Raw genomic sequence first — 14,055 nt, 5'->3', positions numbered from 1 at the left:
GGCCAGGTCATTGAGTGTCTTTAAGACAGAGATAGATAGGTTCTTGATTAATAAGGGATCTGGGGTTATGGGAAAAGGCAGGAGAATGCGGATGAGAAAAAAAAATCAGCCATGATTGAATGGCGGAGCAGACTCGATGGGCCGAGTGGCCTAATTCTGCTCCTATGTTTTATGGTCTTATAACTGCTCTTCCGCGACCCCTCCCCCAACCCAACACCCTTTGCTCTCAGTGAGCGGTGGATGAGGTTGAGAAATCGAGAGGGTGCGTAGCTCAGTGTACCCAAACAGGCACCGGAGTGTGGCGACTCAGGGATTTTCACAGTAACTTCATTGCAGTGTTAATGTAAGCCTACTTGTGACACTAATAAATAAACTTTAACTTCAAACCTTTGCTCCTGGATTGTTCTCACCCACTCCCAGCCTGGTCCCAGAATCACATAGCAGAGAAGGAGACCATTTGGCCCATTGTGCCTGCATTGAAAGAGTGACACACTTAGTCACTCTGCTCCTTCCCCATAACTCCGCAACTTTCCCCCTTCAAATGTATATCCAATTCCATTTTGAAAGCTGCAATTGGATCTGCCTCCACTGCCCTTTCACTCTGAGCGTTCCAGGCGGTAGCAAGTTGCTAACAATGTTTTAATCTAATCATTAAATATACAAGCGGTAAAAGATATCAACTGTAGATTAATCCATTTAATGTAAACATTTCTATATAAGTGGTGTGTTGCAATGGTACAATCCATCCAAAATGGATCTTATCAAAGTATATAATTGAGAAAGATATTACAAAACTGCGGCTACAGTACGCAATGAATCCAGCTTTGTCCCTGTCACTGAGCACTCTTCTGTATTAAATAGAATAAAGAACAAAGAAAATTACAGCACAGGAACAGGCCCTTTGGCCCTCCAAGCCTGCACTGACCATGCTGCCCAACTGAACTAAAACCCCCCACCCTTCTGGGGACCGTATCCCTCTATTCCCATCCTGTTCATGTATTTATCAAGATGCCCCTTAAAAGTCACGATCGTATTTGGTTCCACTATCTCCCCCGGCAGCGAGGTCCAGGCACCCACCACCCTCTGTGTAAAAAAAACTTGCCTCATACATCTCCTTTAAACTTTGCCCCTCGCACCTTAAACTTATGCCCTCTAGTAATTGACTCTTCCACCCTGGGAAAAAGCTTCTGACTATCCACTCTGTCCATGCCCCTCATAATCTTGTAGACTTCTATCAGGTCGCCCCTCAACCTCCGTCGTTCCAGTGAGAACAAACCCGAGTTTCTCCAACCTCTCCTCATAGCTAAGCAACCAGGATTGGAATTGTGAGGCAGGCTGAATGGGTCAGTCGGATTTTCCCTGCCTGTCAGTATTGCACGTTGGGAAGGTTATGAGGAGTATGTGCAGACAAGTTCTGGGGGAGTGTGTGCAGCAATGCTGCTGGGATTATAAACTCTCTCCTTCCTCCTCTTAACAGCAGAAGGAAGCAAAGTATCTCCAGTGGGGATGGGACCGACTCAAAGCTTCCTCCATCGTGGGAGGACTGGGCGCTGAGCAATGGACACAGGTCAGCCCCGCGGTTTGTGGCTCCCTGCGAATTGTGAGCTCAGTTAGCCGGGAGTACACAGAGCCAACCCACACCGTAATATTCCGCACATTCCTCCTTTCCCAAGCTGTGTCTCATTGGGTCGCACTCTTTCTGCTCTGGCAGCAGGTCCAAGAGTTTGAGTCCCCATCATTAGAGGTTAATAGCATGGAAACAGGCCCTTCGGCCCAAGTTGTCCGTGCGCCCCCCTTTTTTTTAACCACTAGACTAGTCCCAATTGCCCGCATTTGGCCCATGTCCCTCTATACCCATCTTACCAATGTAACTGTCTAAACACTTCTTAAAAGATAAAATTGTACCCACCGCTACTACTACCTCTGGCAGCTCATTCCAGACACTCACCACCCTCTGTGTGAAGAAATTGCCCCTCTGGACACTTTTGTATCTCTCCCCTCTCACCTTAAACTTATGCCCTCTAGTTTTAGACTCCTTCACCTTTGGGAAAAGATGTTGACTATCTACCTTATCTATGTCCCTCTATTTTATAGACCTCTATAAGATCACCCCTAAGTCTCCTATGCTCCAGGGAAAAGAGTTCCAGTCTATCCAGCCTCTCCTTTTAACTCAAACCATCAAGTCCCAGTAGCAGCCTAGTGAATCACTTCTGCACCCCACCCAGCAATCTAGTCCATAATTCACACTGACATCCCTGGTGCTGTACTGAGGGAGTGCTACACTGTTGTTTGGCTGAGAGGTTAAACCAAACCTTTGTCTGTCTTTATTGGTCGGCACAGTAAGAAGTCTCACAACACCAGGTTAAAGTCCAACAGGTTTATTTGGTATCAGTCATCAGGTGAGTGAAAAAATGTGTCGATATGCGCGATCTTCTTGGAGATCCTCCCCACTTTGAGCCGGCGGTTTGCGGTGTCAGTGGTAGCCATGATGTGGAGATGCCGGTGTTGGACTGGGGTGGGCACAGTAAGAAATCTCACAACACCAGGTTAAAGTCCAACAGGTTTATTTGGTATCACGAGCTTTCAGAGCGCCGCTCCTTCACAAACTCACCTGGTGAAGGGGCAGCACTCCGAAAGCTCGTGTTACCAAATAAACCTGTTGGACTTTAACCCGGTGTTGTGAGACTTCTTACTGTGCCCACCCCAGTCCAACGCCGGCATCTCCACCGCATGTTTATCGGTCGGAGGTATAAGATCCCGCAGTGTTATTTCGACGAAGGGCAAGGGTATCCTGGCCAATATTTTATCCCAAAAACAGATGACCACATTGTTTGTGGTAACTTGCTGCTTTAAATTGACTTCCGCCTTTGACTACATTAAACCAGTGGCCCTGATTTAAAAGTGCTTTGTTGGTCATAGAGTGCTTTACGATGTCCTGCCATTGTGAGAGATGCTGTATAATTGCACATTCTGTCTTTAATGGTCTTACTCACTATCTTTTGTGTTTGTATAAAGTTTGGCATTGATTTATTTTCTCGTTTCCTTTCCAGTCTTTTCAAGGGAGCCAAGGTAGAGCTTACCTCTTCAACTCAGTGTGAGTATCAGAGGACAAAGCCAGATCAAATCACCCCTTTGTTCCTCAGCCAGCCCAACCATTTAAAAAAAACACCTACTGTTCCCCACCCTCCATTCTCCCTTTCACTAACCCGGCTCTGAAATATCGCCAAGGTTTCTTCCTCCTGCTTGTTAACCACTTTTTGTATGCATGGGTTACACTTGAAAAGTACCTAATTGGCTGCAAAGGGCACTGTAGGAACAAGCCCTTTCTGAAGTTGAAATTGGTCCTTTCACCAGCTTGGTCTTGTACTGTTCCGATGCCCGGGTATACTGACAATGGCAGATTCTTATCTTATGGAAAGGTAAAGTCGCCATAGTCCCAGATGACCATAGTCTGGTGGTGATTTAATCCAAGAATCACCACACCTCAGGCAAGGTGAAGGTTAGAATAAAAGGGAGTCACTTTAGAACAGAGATGAGGAGAAATTTCTTCAGCCAGAGAGTGGTGGGTCTGTGGAATTCATTGCCACAGAGGGCTGTGGAGGCCGAGACGTTGAGCGTCTTCAAGACAGAAATTGATAAATTCTTGATTTCTCGAGGAATTAAGGGCTATGGGGAGAGAGCGGGTAAATGGAGTTGAAATCAACCATGATTGAATGGTGGAGTGGACTCGATGGGCCGAATGGCCTTACTTCCGCTCCTATGTCTTATGGTCTTAAGGTTGAGAAGGCTTCATGAATACCTTCAACCGGTACGGGAATTGAACCCGCGCCATTGGCGTCCGCTCTGTATCACTAACCAACTGTCCAGCCAATTGAGCTAAACCAACTCGCAGCTCAATACTGTCCCCTCGGCTTTGTATTATCTTGTGTCTCTCACACTTTGCTGTGGCTCAGATCACTGGATTTATTGGAAATCCGGGGGTGGATTATTCGCTCCAACTACATCTCCCCCGGACTCCAGGCTGAACATCAGAGCCAGTCTGACATGTATGCTCACTCAGTTCCAGCTACTGGACATTTGGACAGTTAAAAGTGAGGGGTGGGAAGTTTAGGGGGCTTTAAGGAAAAGCTTTCTTACCCAGAGGGTGGTGACGGTCTGGAATGCGCTGCCTGGGAGGGGGGTGGAGGCGGGATGCCTCACAAGGTACCTGGATGAGTACTTGGCACGCCATAACATTCAAAGCTATGGGCCGAGTGCTGGCAAGTGAGATTAGTGGGCAGGCCAGGGTCTTTCATGTGTCAGTGCAGACTCGATGGGCCGAAGGGCCTCTTCTGCACTGTACTATTCTGCGATATGACCAGGGAGTGAGAGCTCTGGCCAATGTCCTCTTTCCCCAAATCAGTGCATGGAACTGAAGCCAATTCTAGCACCTGTACAGCTGGCCCAGGAACCATCAACTAACAGCAAAGACTGGGATTAAACCTGAGGGCGTTGACATGTGACTTGGGTTGAAGGAAGTGAGAGGTGTCTCAGATGGAGAATGGATCAGATGGGCTGAATGGACTGTGTCTGCACAGTACAGTGAATGTAACCTAGACCTTGTTAGTCTATTTTTTATTCTGATTATTGAGATGTCGCTGGTAAGGCCAGCATTTAGCCGCTGCCTTGAGCCGTTGCAGTCCATGTGTTGTAGGTGCGCCCATAGTGCTGTTAGGGAGGGAGTTCCGGGATTTTAACCCAGTGAAAATGAAGAAACACCAAATACATTTCTGAGTCAGGATGGTGAGTGAATTGCAGGGTGTGGTGTTCCCACGTATCTGCTGCCCTTGTCCTGGGAAGTAGAGGTCGTGGGTTTGGAAGGTGCTGTTGAAGGAGCCTTGATGAGTCGCTGCAGTGTATCTTGTAGATGGTACACACTGCTGCCACTGTGTGTCGGTGGCGGAGGGAGTGAATGTTTAAGGTTACGAAGCGGGAAGCCTGGGCCAATAGTGCTGGGTTTCGTGAGTTAATAGTACCCAGTGGGTGCGTTTGTGTACAGCTGGTGGTGGGGGTGGGAGTGGGGAGGGGGGTGGGGGGGGGGAGCAGGGAGGGGGATGGGTGGGAGCGGGGAGGGGGGGGTGGGAGTGGGGAGGTGGGAGCGGGGAGGGAGGTGGGAGCGGGGAGGGGGGGAGGGGGTGGGAGCGGGGAGGAGGGTGGGAGCGGGGAGGGGAGGGGGGGGTGGGAGCGGGGGGGGGACGGTAGGAGTTGGGGGGGGAGGTGGGAGCGGGAGGGAGATGGGAGCGGGGAGGGAGTGGGAGCGGGGGAGGAGGGTGGGAGCGGGGAGGGGGGGGAGCGGGGAGGGGGTTGGGAACGGGCGGGGGGGTGGTGGGGGGGAACACCTTCTGAAGAAACATTTTCTGTTTTGATTTCAGATGGTGAAAGGGGTGAGGGGTGATGGTAGCTTCACTGGACTCGTGATCTACAGGCCCAGGTTCATGCTCTGCGGACATGGGTTCAAATCCCACCATTCAAATTCAATTCATGAAATCTGGAAAAAATAAAGCTTATCATAGAAGATAGGAGCAGGAGGAGGCCATTTGGCCCTTTGAACCTGTTCCGTCATTCATCTCAGTCATGGTAACCATGAAACCATTGTCGATTGTCGCAAGAACCAATCTGGTTGATGAATGTCCTTTAGGGAAGGAAATCTGTCGTCCTTACCCGGTCTGGCCTACCTGTGACTCCAGAGCCACAGCAATGTGGTTGACTGTTAACTGCCCTCTGAAATGGCCGAGTCACTCAGTTCCAGGGCGATTAGGGCTTGGTAACAAATGCTGACCCAGCCAGCGACACCTACATCATGTGAAAGAATAATTTTTTAAAATCCAGCAACTGCAGTATTTTGTCTACTTTCTCTCTTTTCTTTTTCTTTCCCTTTCATTTTCTCTTTCCCTCTCTCTGGTTCTTCCTCCCCCCCCCCCCCCCCCCAATGCACACAGTGCCACCAGGGAGCAGGAACCCGAGGTGACCCTCATTTTTTTCTTCCCCTCGGAGCTCCCGTGTGCCACTCAACACAAACCAGGGACTGACTGAAGCTGTGATCTCCTGCTCCGAATAGTGGCACGGTGGCACAGTGGTTAGCACTGCTGCTTCACAGCGCCAGGGACCCGGGTTCGATTCCCAGCTTGGGTCACTGTCTGTGTGGAGTTTGCACATTCTCCCCGTGTCTGCGTGGGTTTCCTCCGGGTGCTCCGGTTTCCTCCCACAGTTCGAAAGACGCGCTGGTTAGGTGCATTGGCCACGCTAAATTGTCCCTCGGTGTACCCGAACGGGTGCCAGAGTGTGGCGACTAGGGGATTTTCACAGTAACTTCATTGCAGTGTTAATGTAAGCCTACTTGTGACAATAATAAATAAACTTAAACTGCTCACTGCCTCCACTTGCCTCAGGGGCCAGTTAGAGGTTCACTGTGTTGTTAGTTCACTGTTAGTTGTTCACTGTGGCTCGCTCTCTACATGCTGCCCGGTTTATAAAAGTTTAGATTGTTATCTTTTCTCTGACTCCTCCCCTCCTCTATAGTCTGAACCATTTTGAGCTTCCTTATCCTTTCCGCAGAGTCCAGTCCATGACTGCCGTAGAGGAACAAGAGTAGAACATTCAGCCCCTTGAGGGTATGCCTACAGTTAATCAGATAAACAACTCACGTTATTTATATAGTGCCTTTAACAATATTTCCTACGGTGGCCACACTTCAAAAACATTTCATAGAATTTTTTCATAGAATCCCTACAGTGCAGAAGGAAGCCACTCGGCCCATCGAGTCTCCACTGACCACAATTCCACCCAGGCTCTATCCCCATAACCCCACTCATTTATCCTACTAACCCCCTGACACTGAGGGGCAATTTAACATGGCCAATCAACCTAACTCGCACATCGTTGCGAGTGTGGGAGGAAACCGGAGCACCCGGAGGAAACCCATGCAGACACGGGGAGAACGCGCAAACTCCACACAGACAGTGACCCGAGCCGGAAATCGGATTGGTCCCTGGCGCTGTGAGGCAGCAGCGCTAACCACTGTGCTACTGTGCCACCCTGTATTTGTGGGGAGTCTCGAAATATGTTTTTTTTATCTCTGTAGAAGGAAAGTCAATAAAAGTAAAGTTTATTTATTAGTGTCACAAGCAGGCTTACATTAACACTGCAATGAAGTTACTGAGAATATCCCCTAGTCTCCACACTCCAGCGGGTACACTGAGGGAGAATTTAGCACAGCCAGTGCACCCTAACCAGTACATCTTTGGACTTTGGACAATATTAACTTGCAAGAAAGGGATACCTTGCCTCGTGCCATTGCAGCGATCACTTCAAAGGGATTTGAACCCAGAATCTCCTGTTTACTAGACTGTAAAGTGTTCTGGGAGGTATTGAGGTGGCAAAAGGTGCTTTGCAAGTGCAAGTTTTGTCTTCCTTTTCCCCGTTGGAGTACTGACGTTTTCTGAAATCTCCTTGCAGAGTTAATGTGGGCTGTGGACCAGCAGAAGAGCGTGTTTTACTCACTGGCCTGCACGCAGTGGCTGATATTTACTGTGAAAACTGCAAAACCACACTGGGCTGGAAATATGTAAGTTGGTGGCGTGTGTATTTCCATGTGTTTGATTATCTGTACAGAGAGGGGTGTGGCGTTGTGGTATTGTCACTGGACTAGTAACCCTGAGACCCAGGCCAATGCTCTGGGGACGTGGGCTCGAATCCCACCACGGCAGCCATTGGAATTCAATAACAAATTGAAACAAAATGGGCGGCACGGTGGCGCAGTGGTTAACACCGCTATCTCACAGTGCCAGGGACCCAGGTTCAGTTCCCGGCTTGGGTCACTGTCTGTGTGGAGTTTGCACGTTCTCCCCATGTCTGCATGGGTTTCCTCCGGGTGCTCCGGTTTCTTCCAACACTCCAAAGATGTGCAGGTTAGGTACATTGTGTCCCAGGATGCATAGGTTAGAGGGATTAGTGGGGTAGATATATGGGGTTACGGGAATAGGGCCTGGGTGGGATTGTGGTCGGTGCAGACTCGATGGGCCGAATAGTCTCTTTCAGCACTGTAGGATTCTATGATTCCGTGATTCTAACAAATCTGGAGTATAAAACTAGTCTCAGTGATGGTGACCATGAAACTACCATCAATTGTCGTAAGCACCCATTTGATTCCAAAGGGAAGGAAATCTGCCATCTTTACCTGGTCTGGCCTACACGAGGCTCCAGACCCACAGCAAGGTGGTTGACTCTTAACTGCCCTCTGAAATGGCCTAGCAAGCCACTCAGTTCAAGGGCAATTAGGGATGGGCAACAAGAAAGAAAAATATGTGGGTGTTTGTGTTGTGTGGTTTTTTAAAATTCATTTGTGGGACCTGGGTGTTGCTGACTGGCCAGCATTTATTGCCCATCCCTAGTTGCCCTTGTTCAGAGGTTAGCAGAGAGTCAACCACATTGCTGTGGGTCTGGAGTCACATGTAGGCCAGACCAGGTAAGGACAGCAGACTTCCTTCCCTAAAGGACATTAGTGAACCAGATAGGTTTTTCCGACAATTGACAATGGTTTCATGGTCATCAGTAGATTCTTAATTCCAGATATTTTTTTATTAAATTCAAATTCCACCACCTGCCGTGGCGGGATTCAAACCCGGGTCCCCAGAACATTGGCTGAGTTTTCTGGATTAATAGTCTAGAGATAATATCATTCGGCCATCGCCTCCCCCGGTGTCTCCTTGTGTATATTTCCTTGTGTCTGTATTTGCTTGTACATGTATGTCTGTGCAAGTGTGCTAAAGTTTGTTTGATAACGCCTCTGTTAATGGCCTTAGGACATCTTACAACATTAAAAGCATCACAACTGCAGGTTGTTGTTGTATGCAACTTTAGTATCCAGGGATTAACAGCAGATCTTCAGTTCCGCTCACTCAGTGTCATTCAAGAATTGAGTCTGGGTTCTGTTGGCCTGGGAAGGATCGAGATTGATCTTGTCCAGTGTATCTGCAGCCATGGCCAGCTTTGGCAGATTTGCCTATGATTCTCACTGCCCTGTATCTGCTCCATCCCTAACATTGCCCTTCTCCACACATACCTCAGCCCATCTGCTGCTCAAATCCTCATCCCTGCTTCCTGTCACACACACACACCCCACGCACACCCCCACACACCCCACAGACCCCCCACACACCCCACACACACCCCCACACACCTCACAGACCCCCCACACACCCCACACACACCCCCACACACCCCCACACACCCCACAGACCCCCCACACACCCCCCCACACACCCACCCTACGCACACACACACACCCCATGCACACCCCATGCACGCCCCCGCACACCCCACGCACACCCCCACACACACCCCCACACACACCACGCATACCCCCACACACACCCCCACGCACACCCCCGCACACCCCACGCATACTCCCACACACCCCCACACACCCCACGCATACCCCCACACACCCCCACACACCCCACGCATATCCCCACGCATACCCCCACACACTCCCGCACATCCCCACACAACCCCGCACACCCTCACACACCCCCACACACCCCCACACCCACACACGCGCACACCCCCGCACACCCCCACGCACCCCCGCACACCCCCACACACCCCCACACACCCCACGCATACCCCCACGCACACCCCCGCACACCCCCACACACACACACACACACACCCCCACACACACACATGCGCACACCCCCACGCACATCCGCACACCCCCACGCACATCCACACACCGCGCGCACACACATACACCCGACACACACATAGACACACCAAACACGTGCGCACACACACACAAACAACCCGCACACAGACACACAACTTTTGACTTCCCTCCTCTGCGCCCCTCTATCTAGACACTCCTTAAAACCTACGCCTTTGATCTACGCTTTAGCCACCAACCCCACGTGGCTCGTGGTCTCAGGTTTTGTTTGGTAGCACGCCTGTGAGGTGCGTTGGGCTACCCAGGCTACGTTAAAAGGTGCTACATAAATGCAAGCTGTTGCTGTTGTTGTTGTGGCTATTGAACTCAGTGCTGCTGTTTGTCCACAGGAGCACGCCTTCGAGAGCAGTCAGAAATACAAAGAAGGAAAGTACATTATAGAACTGGCTCATATGATTAAGGACAATGGCTGGGAGTGAAGACGAGGTCCTGCTGGAGCTGATTGCTGGGCCCTTCATCCTGGAACAGGAGAAGTAACTGAAGGCTTTGGTTGTACATGTTGTGGGAGGAGCGGAGCTGCCTGGCTCCATCTCTCAGCCACCCGCCCGCCTCTGCATTTCTCTTATTATCGTTATCCTCTCCTTGTCTTTTTGTTTTGCCTCCTGTGGTCGACCATCTCTTGGCTCTTCCTGTCTGTCGTCGCTGCGGCTGACCCGACTGCACCAAAGCTCGAGGATAATCAACTTTGCTTTTCCTTAAGTTAACTCGAAGAGTGCGTTTTAGTGACAATTCGCTTAAGAGTAGCATTGTTTGGGAATGTGGGGAGGTGAAAGGGCAAAACCGCGTTTAGTTTTTTAAAAAAAAACAGCAGGTGGAGAATTCAGAGCTGAGGCCGTGCTCAGTGTCGGTGGCCGGAGCTTCGACATGTCCGTCTGTCCCTGCCCCGTCCGGTCAGCTGGTGAAGGGCCGGACCGCCCCCCTCCCCAACCCCATTTGCCCATAGGCTGACAGGAGCGAAAAGGCCATTTTTGCTCCCCAAGCATGCAAGGCGCCGAGGGTATGCTTGCCCCTTCATTGGAGGAAGAACGTTAGCGTCTGACCACCTTGTCCGCGTTGAGCCAGCACCTACCCAGCCCTCGGTGCTCCTCGACCCTCGTGCTGCCACCTGACATTGGCAGCCGAGAGTTTGATTCATGCGCAGAGTTGAACTGGGAGCGGGTAGGATGTGAGAGGGGCTGCTCCCCCCTCCTCGCCCCAGCTGCTGGTGGGCCGCCTTTGATGGCCGCTGGCTGTCTCATAGTCATCCCATTCCCCTTTAAGAACATCACTAATGGGCCAATCCAACCAAGAAGCTGCCAAAATCAACATCCCCTGAAACCTAAGCAACAGGACGCCTTTCCCAATGAAATCAGGATTGCACTTGTGGTTTCTACAAGACCCTCTGTACCCTGCAGGGCCTGCTGGTCAGGCAAGGCAACCCCTGGACGTGAGGCTCAACTCCTACTCCCCGCTGTCCTAATTTTAACCTGCCATTTCAGTCAGATCCCTTCAAACAATGGTGACGTAAGGTCGAAGGATCAGTGTCTGTAACTGGGTCAATCTTTGAAAGACAGTGATGGATCGGCACTGATCACAGCTAAGCTGTGAGGGAGACTTGGCCAGTGCTTCTGTTAGTGCGTGAGAGACGGAGAGAGCGAGTGTGGATGAACTGATGCCCCATTTTGGGTGCCCCACTGGTGCAGGAGGGTGGGGCAGCTGAGCGGGAAGTAAAATACCACTCGAGGTCTGTGTAACGGAGCGTGGGCAAAGCCTCCTAAGCCAGGGACTGCGGGCTGAAAGGGAAACCACAGAACACGGCACCTAACCAAAATGCTTAAAACTCCAAAAGTTGGCAAACAGCAAGGGGGAGGGGATAATTGCATAGGTGGCAGCTGCATGGATAATAACAGTGGACACTGGTTCCTGCTGCTGGCTTAGTGAATCCACCCATTACTCAGTCGCTCTCAGTAACAGTCCCTGGGGACATTGGGAGGACTGGGTTACACCAGTCTGAGTAAAATACTGTGAGAATTGTCACATACTGTTGGATCTCAAAGCAGTGTTGGCCTGAACAAAATAAAGTCATGTAAGGCTCAGGTTAGACCCTGTTTAATATGTGGCATTCATTCCTGGGCACTGCGACTCAGGAGAAAAATATGGATCTTTGGAGGAGGTGCAGCACAGATTCATTGGCTGGATACGAGTTAAATGATCACGAAAGGCTGCATAGACTAAAGCTGCAGTCCCCCGAGATTACGGAGTGATCTAATTTAGATACTAAAGTGATTGAAGGAGTGGACAGGGGAGATAGAAACCATGTGCTTTGGTGAGGGAAGTTCAGGAGAAGGGGGCAAAAGTTTAAAATTAGAGCTAGGCTCTTCAGGGATGATGTTCGGAGAGACCTCTCTACGCAAAGGGTTGTGGAAATCTGGAACTCCCTCTGCCAATACGCTGCGAGGGCCAGTTGAAAATTTCAGAACTGAGATGGATAGATTTTCTTTGTGTTAAGGGTTGTGGAACCAAGGTGGACAAATGGAGTTTAAAGTGCGAATTAACCATCATTGAATAATAGAATAAGTCCCAGAAGCCAAACGGCTTCCTAACGTTGCTGTTTTTCCACATGACCTATATACGGGACTGACAGTAACAAGACATCACGTTTTCCATTGGACCTCATACCCAGGCTGGGACGGGAGGGAGTTCCGAACCTTGGGATGGAACCTGTTATAAGTCAGGTAGATATTGGGGAATGATCCTGCCTCAGTTCAGCAGCAGGTCTCCTTCCCCCCACCCCTCCCCCGCACCCGCTCCGGTAATTGTAACCAATCGGTAGGCTCCTACAGGCCATGACAAAGAGCCCGTGTGTGAGATTTGTGGTCGAGTGACACTTCAGCTTTCTTCACTTCTCCATTTTGTAGTGATGTCAAGACCATTGCAACTGTGTATAATGCACGGCTAGACTGTAACCAAACGTAGGCTGGGTAACACTGCTGAAATCCATGGCAGCGGCAAGCAGACCTCTGGGCTTTCACGTGTCGACAGTACATCCGGTCAAATGAATCTGTCCAAATATTGACCAAAGCACCTCTCTGTTTACACACTGTTACATGAGCCAGGTAACAAGTCTAGCCATAATTGTCAGCTGTGTTGTCACCAGACTGCTTATTAATTGGTACCAATACACAAGAGAAAGACCCCCCTCCCCCGTTAAGCGTTAGTGGTGTGGATAATCTGAAGTGATCACCCAGCATGGCCACCCTTTATGTTTGGGCCTTGACTTTAAAGTTCCATCCAGACACAACTCAAATTCGGCAGGACAGATCCTCCTGTCTGGCTGTTCGTTCTGCGGGATCTTTCCAATTCTTCCAGTGGTCAGAGTGTGAAGCTTTCACGTGGATTCCACTAATATCCAAGGTGACAGCACTGCTGCCCAGGGCTCGCACGGCAGCGTTGGTCAGCCAAAGAGCCCCATTGTTCGCCACTTGAGGGGAGGGTCTGCAGTGAACAAGGTCCGCAAGTCCAAAGACCAAACACGACAGTGTGGCCCATCAACGCAGTTGGTGTACATGTTTGTAAGGGAGAGGGGGAACAGAACTTTGTGCATTGTGTGTCAGTGGCTATATCAGAAACACGGTGGTTGACTTGTTATCTTGCCTTGTTTTCTACCATGCATGAAAAAACAATGTCCAAAGCAACTCCACTGAACCTCTACGATGGGTGGCCTGTTGTACATCCATAAGCCCATTGGCTCAAGCAGCCAATTAGCCGTTGTGTTGTCGCAGCCAAAGCTAGCTTATGATTGGATGCCGCTTTGATCTGAAGTATTCTAACCATGGCTCCCATTGGCTACCAGAACCGATTCCCTGACATGGTCACATTGCCTGATGCGATTGGCTGGAGGATGTACACTCTGCTAGATCATCTCCTTAAGTGATAATGTGCTGTCCCCTATTTAAACAAGAAATTGGTAATATATACAGAACTTGTCTTATATTGTGTACTCTTGTAAATATTCATATTTAAAAGAATTTTTTATAATATATATATTCAGCGATGACTGACCCATATCTTCGACTCGGCACTTTATTTTCCCTGCTATGTATTAAGTTCATGTTGAAGTATTTTCTTTCCATTTTAAGGTGTTAGTTTGTCAATGGAGAGATGCAACAATTCTTGTGGGGGGTGGAGCTACACTGACCTGAGTTGTGCAAATCCCAAAGAGTAACACCTTCCCTCAGGGTTCACATTGGGCCATTGATTCTGTCCTTTGGCCAGGGTGATGTTTGTCTCTCTCTCGTTCATGGGAGGTGGGC

General features: G+C 49.8%; 1 protein-coding gene across 2 annotated transcripts in view; it reads left to right on the top strand.

Annotated features, from left to right (window-relative positions):
- ypel2a (yippee-like 2a) overlaps positions 1 to 13,802 on the top strand; it is a 66,859-nt gene extending 53,057 nt beyond the window's left edge. Inside the window, exons 3-6 of one of the 2 annotated variants that reach the window (XM_078224632.1) lie at positions 1,478 to 1,567; positions 3,051 to 3,094; positions 7,495 to 7,603; positions 10,093 to 13,802. In XM_078224632.1, coding sequence (XP_078080758.1) covers positions 1,478 to 1,567; positions 3,051 to 3,094; positions 7,495 to 7,603; positions 10,093 to 10,182 — 333 coding nt within the window. In that variant the 3' untranslated portion in view covers positions 10,183 to 13,802. The remainder of the gene's footprint in view (positions 1 to 1,477; positions 1,568 to 3,050; positions 3,095 to 7,494; positions 7,604 to 10,092) is intronic. The other variant, XM_078224633.1, reaches the window with a different exon arrangement.
- Positions 13,803 to 14,055: the final 253 nt, after the last annotated feature.

This window comes from Mustelus asterias, chromosome 12, assembly GCF_964213995.1.
Source record: "Mustelus asterias chromosome 12, sMusAst1.hap1.1, whole genome shotgun sequence".
Taxonomy (NCBI): Eukaryota; Metazoa; Chordata; class Chondrichthyes; order Carcharhiniformes; family Triakidae; genus Mustelus; species Mustelus asterias.
The sequence above is the reverse complement of the archived record's forward strand: the minus strand, read 5'-3'. Positions and strand labels throughout refer to the sequence as shown.